At 42.5% G+C, this 10,455-nt stretch overlaps 1 protein-coding gene across 8 annotated transcripts in view; it reads left to right on the top strand.

The window, feature by feature from the left end:
- Positions 1-10,455, top strand: part of Utrn (utrophin) — a 509,106-nt gene that overhangs the window by 120,416 nt on the left and 378,235 nt on the right. For all 8 annotated transcript variants that reach the window (XM_031380393.1, XM_031380398.1, XM_031380394.1 and 5 more), the window contains 5 exons: positions 3,323-3,526; positions 4,656-4,837; positions 5,827-5,977; positions 7,267-7,386; positions 8,641-8,742. In XM_031380393.1, the coding sequence (XP_031236253.1) occupies positions 3,323-3,526; positions 4,656-4,837; positions 5,827-5,977; positions 7,267-7,386; positions 8,641-8,742 (759 nt within the window). The remainder of the gene's footprint in view (positions 1-3,322; positions 3,527-4,655; positions 4,838-5,826; positions 5,978-7,266; positions 7,387-8,640; positions 8,743-10,455) is intronic.

The raw sequence follows: 10,455 nt of genomic DNA, 5'->3' as shown, positions 1-10,455 counted from the left end.
AATCCGCCTGCCTCTGCCTCCCAAGTGCTGGGATTAAAGGCGTGCGCCACCACCGCCCGGCTTGCTTTTTTTTTCTTAAAGCTACTTAATTCTCCAATTATGACAATAATCTTGAACATTTCATCTTTCTTTCCTATTTCTATGAGATTTAAAGAGTTTACTTGTTCTTTTAGATTTTGGATGGCATGTAATAATCATTTCATTTTTATCCATTTCAAAAAATATTTTTTCAAAAAGGGAGAAAATTACCTTGTTGAATAGGAAAAGGGGATAGATGGAGCCTGATTGTGAATCCTGTTTTTTTTTTTTCAGTCTTGATCATCAAATAATGCAGAAGGAACGCCCTTAACTAGTGCACATTGTTCACCTTGGCCTCTGGACTCTGTTCTGCTTTCACGATGTATCTTCACTGGGTGACTAAGATGGTCATCTAGGCTTTCCTCTTGGTCTTGCCTCTTGCATATTGTGTCATTTCTTCGTTGGACTGATTTATTTTTGTGAGAGGGATAAGATATTTCACTTCTTAGTGTTTAGGCAGGCCTCTCAGAATGGAGGGGCCATCAAAATAGTTCAGTTGGGAAAAGTGACTGTTCCTAAGCTTGATGGTTTAGGTTAGATCCTTAGAACTCACATAAAGGTAGGAGAGTGAACTATCTAGTTGTTCACTAGCCTCCGTATGTATGTATATGCTCATACAGTAACATAGCAAATCAGAGGGAAAAGAAGTGGATTTTTCTTATTTTATGGTATTTAGATAAAACAATCACTTCTGTTTAGCATGCAAGGGTGGCATGGTAAGAATTTCAGAAACCATCTTCTATTTGTTAATGACTAAGTGCTTTAATGCTCACTTTGTTGATTGTATGCTTTTATTGGTAACCTAGAGGTTAAGTTATATTAATTGAGGAAATAAAGTGGTCGAGTCTTGATTGTCTCCTCGTTGGCTTGTCTTGCTGTGGACTGTTCTCTAAGGAATGCTGACTGCCAGCCAGCCTCCTCTCTGGCTCCTCTTCTTTCCAACATGCTGAGTAGCCTTGGGAGGTCAGTAGGCAATCCCTGATCTCCCTTTAAAACCATGCCGGTTGAAAATCTCCTGAGTCTTTTCAAGTAGAGGCTGCTTTCAACCCCTCCCAGGCGGATGCTGGTGGCCACACAGAGGACCTTTGGCTGATGACTCACATTCCTACTTTTACATGTTCTTACCATTGTCTAGACCTTTGCTTAAATCACCTTCTGAGTTATCTTAGCACTGTGATTTCAGGCTTTTAGGTTGAGAGAATGTAGCTTATTTTCTTTCCTATGCCTTGGCACCGTTTGTGTCTTAACTAGCCAGTGTTTTTACTTACGATGACTGGTTTCTTTAACTCCTATAACTCAGTTGAAAGCATTCATTTGATCTCTCTTATAAAACAACATTTTCTTGGCTTCAACCCCAAGTTCTCATGTGGATTTCATGCCTCTTATGCTATAATTTGCAGTCACAGTAGGTTTTTCTTCTTTCCTGATTCTTCTGTATGTTGAATTCCATCTATGAAGTATCTTCTACCCATATGGTCTCTGACCAAGCCTTCCCCTTTTCCTTCACTTCAACAGAACCTTTGAGAGAAAACCTTTTCTCATTAACCGATTAAGATCCGTCTCCATGTACCCACACTGTCTTTCTTGCTCTGTCAGTATTTTTGTGAACTATGTCAAGAATTTTAAATAGTGACTTAAGACCATTGAAAGGATAGTGAAGGATTTCAGGCAGGGCGTCCTGTGGGTGTGAACACATGAGAGAGATCATTCTCTCTGCTGTCTGAGAAATGGCTTGGGAGATAGGACTGTGGGTGCCAAGAGTTAGCAAGCCATTGTGGTCCAGAGGAGAGACGAGTGGCTGTAGAAGTGGAAATGTCTGGATGGATTTGAGTTGATCTTTGAAGGTAGGACGAGTTTGCAGATTAAACATGGAAGAGGAAAGAAAGAGGGGTGTATCCAAGTCTATCACCCAGGTTTCTGGCTGGGGTACTCAGGAGCATGGAGCCTGGGGCGGATGTTGGCAAGTTTTGGGATAAAACAAATGAGTGTTTAAATGTGGGTATGGTTTGTTATATCTTAAAGATACTGCAGGTGTTATTGGTACTGGAAGTTAAAAGAGAGTTTTACTAGAAATATCTATAGGATATAGATTACTTTTTTAAAATCAAATAGAAATAGATGATATCACTTAGTCAAAGTATATCAAAAGAAGGGAGAAAGAAGTTCAGGAGGTTTACTGCTTACAGATGGGCAGGACCACTGAACCGGGAAAGCAGCCATTGTATTCTGTTCCTGGAGTGGAGAGGTTTGGAAGTCAGGACGGGTCAGCTCCAGGCAAAGCCACTGAGGAGCTTCTGGAAGAAACATGTGAGCGCTGGCTTCTCTCGTTTCCAGTTGATATGTGTTGTGTTCTGGCATAGCTGTTCTCAGAGACATTTTAATTGATTGGCTAATTGTATGGTTACTCTAAAAGTAAGTCTGGGAAAATGGCTTTGCTAACTTTTCAGTCATTTGGGGGCAAATGTTGAGACAGTGTTGAAACAGAATGTTTAGACTTTAGTGGTAACACGTGTAAGCATGGCTTTTACTGCTCTCCTCATTTACGTATGTGTAGTATGTTTTACACATGTCTTGAAGAAGTTTTTCTTTGAATGGAAACAAAAGAACAGTGGAGTCAGTAGGCTTGATGACAAGATCATTAGGTTCATAAAGAGAAACTAAGAATTTAGAAAAAGATTGACAGACATTTATTCTACAAGCTCTAACCTTCAAACTACATCCCCCAAACAGAACAGCTCATAAACTAGAGGCTGTTGCCTCAAAAAACAAAAAACGAAATCCTATCCGTTCCATAGGTTGTATGTGCACCATTGTTCACTGTTTAATATGCAGTACTAGAATATGAAGTCCTTAAAGAATTCTAAGCAGGGGTCAAAGCAGAGTGTCAGGCTCTCCTTTTCTGTAAATTGCAACCATTGTTCAAGGGCCAGCATGCTTTCTGTCCTCCATCAAAATTCTCTATGTCTTGAAGTCAAATACTGGCATTTGGAGTTTTATTTTTGTTCAATGACTCATGTGGGATATTTTTCCCTCCCTGACTCCTCCAATGTGGCGCTTGTGTGTGTACTTTATTTTGTATTTCTTGGGCTGTTAGTGCCCTTTGATTAAGTCATGGCTTCATTCACTTAGGTCCAGAGAACTGGGTTGTCTCCTGAGATCCTGGTCCCTACCTTGGTTTCTCCAGAACACTGCGCTCTTGGTGAGCACCTGTATCTTCATGATTGCTGTGGGTTTGTTTCCACAGAGTGCAGTGCTGGCAGAGGAAGGCCAGAGTCCCCGAGCTGAGACCCCCAGCACAGTCACCGAGGTGGACATGGATTTGGACAGCTACCAGATAGCGCTAGAGGAAGTGCTGACGTGGTTGCTGTCTGCAGAGGACACGTTCCAGGAGCAAGATGACATTTCTGATGATGTTGAAGAAGTCAAAGAGCAGTTTGCTACCCATGAAGTAAATATCTATAGCTGAGAGCTATATTTTTCCAGGGCAGGGTCTGACTTTTAGGGGTGAGGGTAGGTGGAGTGACTTCACCATTGGCTTGGTGTTTACCAAATTATGTTCTATAGAAAAGACCATGATGTAGTGCTTGCATTATTTAAATGAGCTTTGTTAGAAAACTGGAGTGATCTACAATTCATGAGAGTCAGATTTCAGACAGTCTTGTGACATTTTGTGTATTTTTCAGAACTGATGACTAAATCAGTGTGGAACATTGTTCCTTTTTTGAAGTATTGGGCTATAGTTGCAACTCAACATAGCCAACTGGTATCCCAAACCATCAGCTTCCTCATGCTACCCTAAAAGCCATTACTTTTATTTGTTATCTGATTAAGCCAGTGTTATATCTAGTATTCCTGTACAATTTTATGCAAGGGGAGCTACTTGCTATTTAGAGATAGAATCATAGTTTTTACTCTGGGGAATTCTTTTCTATTAGGCAGGTTCTTGGGTGTGTGTGTGTGTGTGTGTGTGTGTGTGTGTGTGTGTGTGTTGGAGTGATGTTATTTGGGATTGAGAAGAGGCAAAATGTCAATATTGCATCCGCAGTTCATCATCATCTTCTTTTTTTTTTATTACTATTTTTATATGTATTACTAATTCCTCCTTTATAATATATTAACAACATAATCACCATTTACTTCAGAGATGGCTTAGCTGGTCAAAGGGTTTGCTGCAAATCTGGTGAGCCAGGGTCAGTCCCTGCAACTCACTTGGTGGAATGATGGAGCCACCTCTTATGATTCCCCAGATGTGTGTTGCAATGCTGAACATGGTATGTGCACATGCACTGCACACATTCACATGTGAATGAGAGTACACACACACACATAAACAATTGTAAAACTTTTAAAATAAAGCATTATCTATAACTGTTTTTTTTTTTTTTGATCCAGCTGTCTTTTAAGTTATAGTTAAAACCAATTTCTCATTTCAGAACTTAATACCTTTGGTGAAGATCTTCTTCATCTTCACCAGGTTACTTTCTCTGTGGCATTGATGTTGAGGTTATGCACTGGCAGTTTGTGTTTTATGGCTTTGTAGCAAGTGACTCACTGACTACCACAATCTCCTTTGCTAGACTTTTATGATGGAGCTGACGGCACACCAGAGCAGCGTGGGGAGTGTCCTGCAGGCTGGCAACCAACTGATGACACAAGGCACCCTGTCGGATGAGGAGGAGTTTGAGATTCAGGAACAGATGACCTTGCTGAATGCAAGATGGGAGGCGCTCCGGGTGGAGAGCATGGAGAGGCAGTCCCGGTGAGTGGAGCCCAAGGAACAAGAGCAGGACTCCCCAGACCACAGCGCACGGTGACGCTCAAGTACCGGCCTGTGGGGCTGTGAATAAGATCAGTACAGAGCAAGCCTTCCACGGTTGTAGCACCATTCTGGGAGTCTCATCTCTCAAGATCATAGGAGAAAGTTGGAAGGCAGAGGGTGGTAAGAGGGGAAGTTATATTTTGCACGGATGATATTGTAATTTTATATTTGTTGCAGTGATAAAATACCCTCTCCCCCTTCCCCCCCAAAAAAAGCAACTTAAGGGAGACAAGGGTTTATTTTAGCTAACCATTCCAGGTTTTGGTCTCATTTTGGGGACCTCACAGGAGCGGGAGCTTGAAATCAGTAGTCACATCACTGCCACACTGAGGAGCAGAGAAGAATGACTGTCCCCATGCTTAGTGAACGCTGGCTTTCTTGACTTTCATACACTCCAGGGTCCTAGCCAGGGAATGGTGCTGCTCAATTTCAGACTAGCCTTCCTATATCAATTAGGCTAATAATCAATACAGTTTCCCACAGACATGGCCACAGGCCAACCTCATTTAGACAGCTCCCTCACTGAGGCTGTCACCATGGGACCGTGTGCCACAGACCTACTGTTCAGTGGTCTGTAACAGTTTAAAGAGCAGGCTTATACCATGGTCCGTTTCACTTTCCACGTTGTGATTCGCATTCCAGTGCCGTTTCCACCAATTTAATACTCAGGAATTCCTGAGTGTAGAAACAATGATTCTGTTTTGAATACAGGGAGCTGTTATTTATATTCTTGACTGCCCTTGATGAACTCCAGTTATGAATAAAATCAGAGCTTTCCCCCTTAGTTTCTACACTGATGGACTCTTTCTATTTGGATGGTGAGGGTAGGCAAGGGTGCCCCCACCCTGCCCCCACTCCCCTGGTGCTGGGAGTGGGTGCCCGTGCCAGGGAACAAGCTGGAGGGAATGACGCTCTGTCCCCCTGGCCAGGCTGCATGATGCTCTGATGGAATTGCAGAAGAAACAGCTGCAGCAGCTCTCGGGCTGGCTGACCCTCACAGAAGAGCGCATTCACAAGATGGAGAGCCTCCCACTAGGTGATGACCTGGCGTCCCTGCAAAAGCTGCTTGAAGAACATAAGGTAAATTTGCCGCTTGTTCCTTTTCTACTTCGTTGTGTAGGAGGGCGGTCCTGAGCCCACCTGGCTCCTGATGGCTTCTCTCCGTGTGGAGTTGGGGTACTTCTTCCTTGTTGCTTTTTATTCAGGAGGTGTTTGTTGAGAGGTGACATTTCAGAAAGAGACAGCTTCGCACACATGTCTATGCCTTTCTTCTGCAAGTGTATGACAGTTGTCACATTTGGCAGGAGTGGTTTTGGACTCGCAAGTGCATGAGAACCTGAGCATCTGGGCATTAATGCACAGTGTGGGTGGAGAAATAAACAGGAATATATACTTAATTAGGATTAGGATATATACTTAATCCTGTCAGGAAGCCTGTTACCTCTTTTCGGAAGAGCATGGAAGGCTGAGTGAGGAACCAGTGTATGGTGGACAGTGTGATTTGGTCCCGAGATGAGTGGTTCAGTTTTCAAAGTAGAAGAAAGGTAGAATTTTGTTGATCAGTGAAACAGCTAGACAGCTGATTACTAAAGCTTTACATGGAACACTACCCAAGAGGCATTTCACCACACTATTGCTACTTTTTAAGCCAGTTACTCTCTACAGATGTCTAATGACTGTTCTTCTCCTGTAGAAGAGGGAAGTGAAGGCATCCATATGTTTGGTCTTGGTTGCTCTCTTGGGGAGCGAATCAGAATAGCTTCTATGAGTCATACAACCTTTTCCTCATCTTGCAGGTTATGGAACTACAGAAAACGACCTCTGATTCTATTTGCTTAAACTCTGGGCTTTTAGATTAGTCAGTTCTACATTTTTGTCTTTTTTTTTTTTTTCAGTGTCTCATTGTGTACCTCTAGCTGACTTGAAACTTTATTTGTAGACCAAGATGGCTTTGCACTCACAGCAATCCTCCTGTCTCTGCCTCTTTAGTGCTGGGATACCTGCATATGGATATATTTTTATTTCAATTCCTAGAATAGACACAAGCTTTCCCTCTCTTCCTCCTTTGCTTCTTCCTTCTCTCCTTCTTCCTCCTTGTCTTGCTTTTGGGGGAGAATTAGGACTGAAGATGGCACACACAGTCACACATTTACAGTTGGGTTTGATGTGGGGCTTGCAGACTCTAGTTCCTAATGAAATGTAAGGATGTGCTCAGCTTTCTTTCTTTAGTATGGTACTTAGTATAATGATTGGGAAAGGCAATACAATGCCTCATTAGGTTCCTTAATTACTATTGACAAGAAGCAGGTTTTAAATAGGTAAATGAAGGAGAGGAGAGATCACAGCTTATCTTTTCTTTTTTCCTCTAGAGTTTGCAAAATGACCTTGAAGCTGAACAGGTGAAGGTGAATTCCTTAACTCACATGGTGGTGATTGTGGATGAAAACAGTGGGGAGAGCGCCACAGCTCTTCTGGAAGATCAGTTACAGGTAAGGCCTTGTCAAGTAGGCTGCCCTTCAGATCCTCTTTCTGGTCAAGGTCCATGGACTGCTCCTCCTGGGCATCCTTGTTCGTACAGAAGGGAAGAATAAAGTAGACTCCTTTACTCATCTTTTTGTTACTGTGATGATTTTGTTACTGTGATGGAGGTCCTGAGGCAGGCTACTTGATAGAGAACAAAGTCTACTTAGCTCACAGTTGTAGACTCCTTTACTCATCTTTTTGTTACTGTGATGATTTTGTTACTGTAATGAAGGTCATGAGGCAGGCTACTTGATAGAGAACAAAGTCTACTCAGCTCACCGTCTTGGAGGCTGGCCGTTCAGACAGCCTGACGCATGTTCTCCCTTGGCTGTGTCAACTAGAACAGGAGCAGGTGTGTGTGTGTGTAGTGTCTCTGCCTTAATTTACTAGTCCATTAGAATTTATCATGATGGGACCACCTTCTTGCCCTGATTTAGTCTAATAAACAACAACAACCCCCCAAACAAAAACAAAACAAAACAAAACAGAACAAAACAAAACAAAAAAACCTCAAAAATCCCCAGCCAAGCCAGAAACAAAGCTCATCCCCAAGCTGAATTTCCACCTTCTTGATACTATTCATGCAGATCTTTTTGAGTTAAATTCTTGTTTGAATTCATGGTGGGGTGGGGTGGGATGGGGCACAGAGCATGACACCTGGTTTTGGTTATACTTCCCAGTTAGGCCTCCTCAGTATGTGGTTTCAGGGTTGTTAGCTGGGTATATTCCCTGCTTCGTGGGTGCTCTTGCAGTGAAGGCATGAGACTGCTATTCTGCTCCCTTGTGCATAATAGTAACAAGATTTAAAAGCCCAGGAGCTCATTCAAGTGATTCCCAGTTCCCAGGCTTTCCCTGGCACAGTCACTTGAAGAATTAGTGAAGGCAACTGTAGCCTGGAAGGTTTGGAATGTAGAAAGTAAACATGTAGATTGCGGTTGTAGCAGTGCTTGAAAAAAAAAAAAACCAACAACCCTCAGACACATATACCCAATTTTCGAATATATGTGAAATGTTGCATTCCCATACAAACCTTACAGTAGGGTGACAGGAGCAGGAGTTCTAGTTGTTTTCTTCTCATCTCTGAGCAGTTTAAATAATTCTATCCTGTGCAAGCTAGGTTTTTTTCCTCAAACATTATTTTTTGTAAGGTGGTGGTCTGGAGAACTGTAGTAATTGTGTCTCCTAGCTGGGCTGACAGAGGCTGCTTCTCCCTTCCCTAGAAACTGGGTGAGCGCTGGACAGCTGTATGCCGCTGGACTGAAGAACGTTGGAACAGGCTACAAGAAATCAATATTCTGTGGCAGGAATTATTGGAAGAGCAGGTATGAAACTTGACTACTGTCCACCGAGGACAAAACGGAGTGACAAAGAGCCCATCATTACATTATGGCTGTGGAATATGGCTGCCCCCTTCTCTAGTGAGAATTCTGGAACTTTGGCTTCTTTAAAAAACACAGAAATATTATAAGAATATGTGTTTTTTTCACCCCAGATTGTCCCCTCCACCCCTGGTAGCTGATTATGATTTGTCTGGTACTCTGGCGGGGGCATGATTTTGCCGGCTGCAGATATTTCCTGCAATTGTGTGACCTTTGTAATTCTGTGGACTCTTCAGAGGGTATATAAATCCCAGGGCCCTGGGGGTTGTTGGGTTGTTGTTTGGTGGTGGTCAAGGTTAGTTTTGCACAAAGAAGAACAACAAGAAGAAATTAGATATCCTGACATCAAAGAACTTGGCACCCGTAATCTAAATCTAAGGATAACATTGCTCCCTTTCTGTCCCTAACTTTGTTCATGGATCTCTTTCCTCTCCCCTCTATTCTTTTCTCCCTCCTATCTAGTGTTATGGTGTTGAAGGGGTTGAAGGGGTGGAAGAGGGTGGGAGAAAGAAGAATCCACAAAGCAGCCAAAGACTAGCTAGCTACACTCTTTCTTCCCTTTCTGTGGAAGGCCTTATTTTGAAAATAATTCATGAAATCACTTTAAAAATAAAAAAAAAATTAAAAACCCAGGAAAATCAAGTAATCTGACCATTTCTATTAATTTAAGTTTTATCCAATTGTCTGTGCATTAGTGACTGCTGCTTAATTCATTAATTCATTATTTTGCTTGCTTACATATCTTTGCTTTACTTTATTTATTCTGTCCTCATGCTCACTGTGTAGCTAAGGATGACCTTGAGTTCCTGATTCTTCTGTCTCTAGCTTGTAAATGTGGCATCGTACCCGATTCCTGTGGAGCTGGGGGGAGAAGCCAGGGCCTTCCTGTACATAGTAGCCATGCAGCCTACCAGCAGAGCAACATTTCCAGTCCCCTATTTATTATTTTGAAAGTCAAGTTTCTGCTAATGTTTTATCTGTTTCTGCAGCTTATTCCCTAAGATCATGATATGAGGATCCATGGTAATAATAATTTGATTTCTCTTCATTATTTATAATGTCAGTGCTTAGGCCTGTTCCTGTCTTGACTTACTTTTCTTGGTATAATTACTCCTGGGTTTTTGTTGAGGGATCTGTTTGAATGTGCACCAGCACGATTCCCACCGTACAGTTTGTGCTCAGTAAATAAAGGGTACAGGAATATCCTCTATACACTGTGAACATTAAATTATAATCTTCCTCTTAACTTTTAACCAGCATACAGGATGAAACTAATGAGAAAACATTTCCTAGCATTGCTTTTGAGTAAACATTCAGCTGTACTATGGTGCAGAGCTGTCTGTGCAGCCTTTCTCTTGGTTTGTGGCTCTTTGCTCACTTTTAGCTTTACACAAAAGTTGTTATCAAAGCAGAGTACAGAGTACTTGCCTCCCCAGTGCCAAGCAGTTGTAGCCTAGAAAAGAAGCAGAGGCAAGATTCCCACAGTGTCCATCTTGGCTCTGTTGCACTTCTCTCCAGAAAGCAGCTCTGTTCTCTTCATGGGGTCAGGAACCAGATGGGTGAGATCCTGTGACTGGGCAGAGGCAGAGGAGGCAGAGGAGGGAGAGGAGGCAGAGGCAGAGGAGGCAGAGGCAGAGGAGGCAGAGGCAGAGGAGG

Source organism: Mastomys coucha, unplaced genomic scaffold (genome assembly GCF_008632895.1).
Source record: "Mastomys coucha isolate ucsf_1 unplaced genomic scaffold, UCSF_Mcou_1 pScaffold2, whole genome shotgun sequence".
Lineage (NCBI taxonomy): Eukaryota > Metazoa > Chordata > Mammalia > Rodentia > Muridae > Mastomys > Mastomys coucha.
This window is presented reverse-complemented; position numbering and strand designations above follow the sequence as displayed.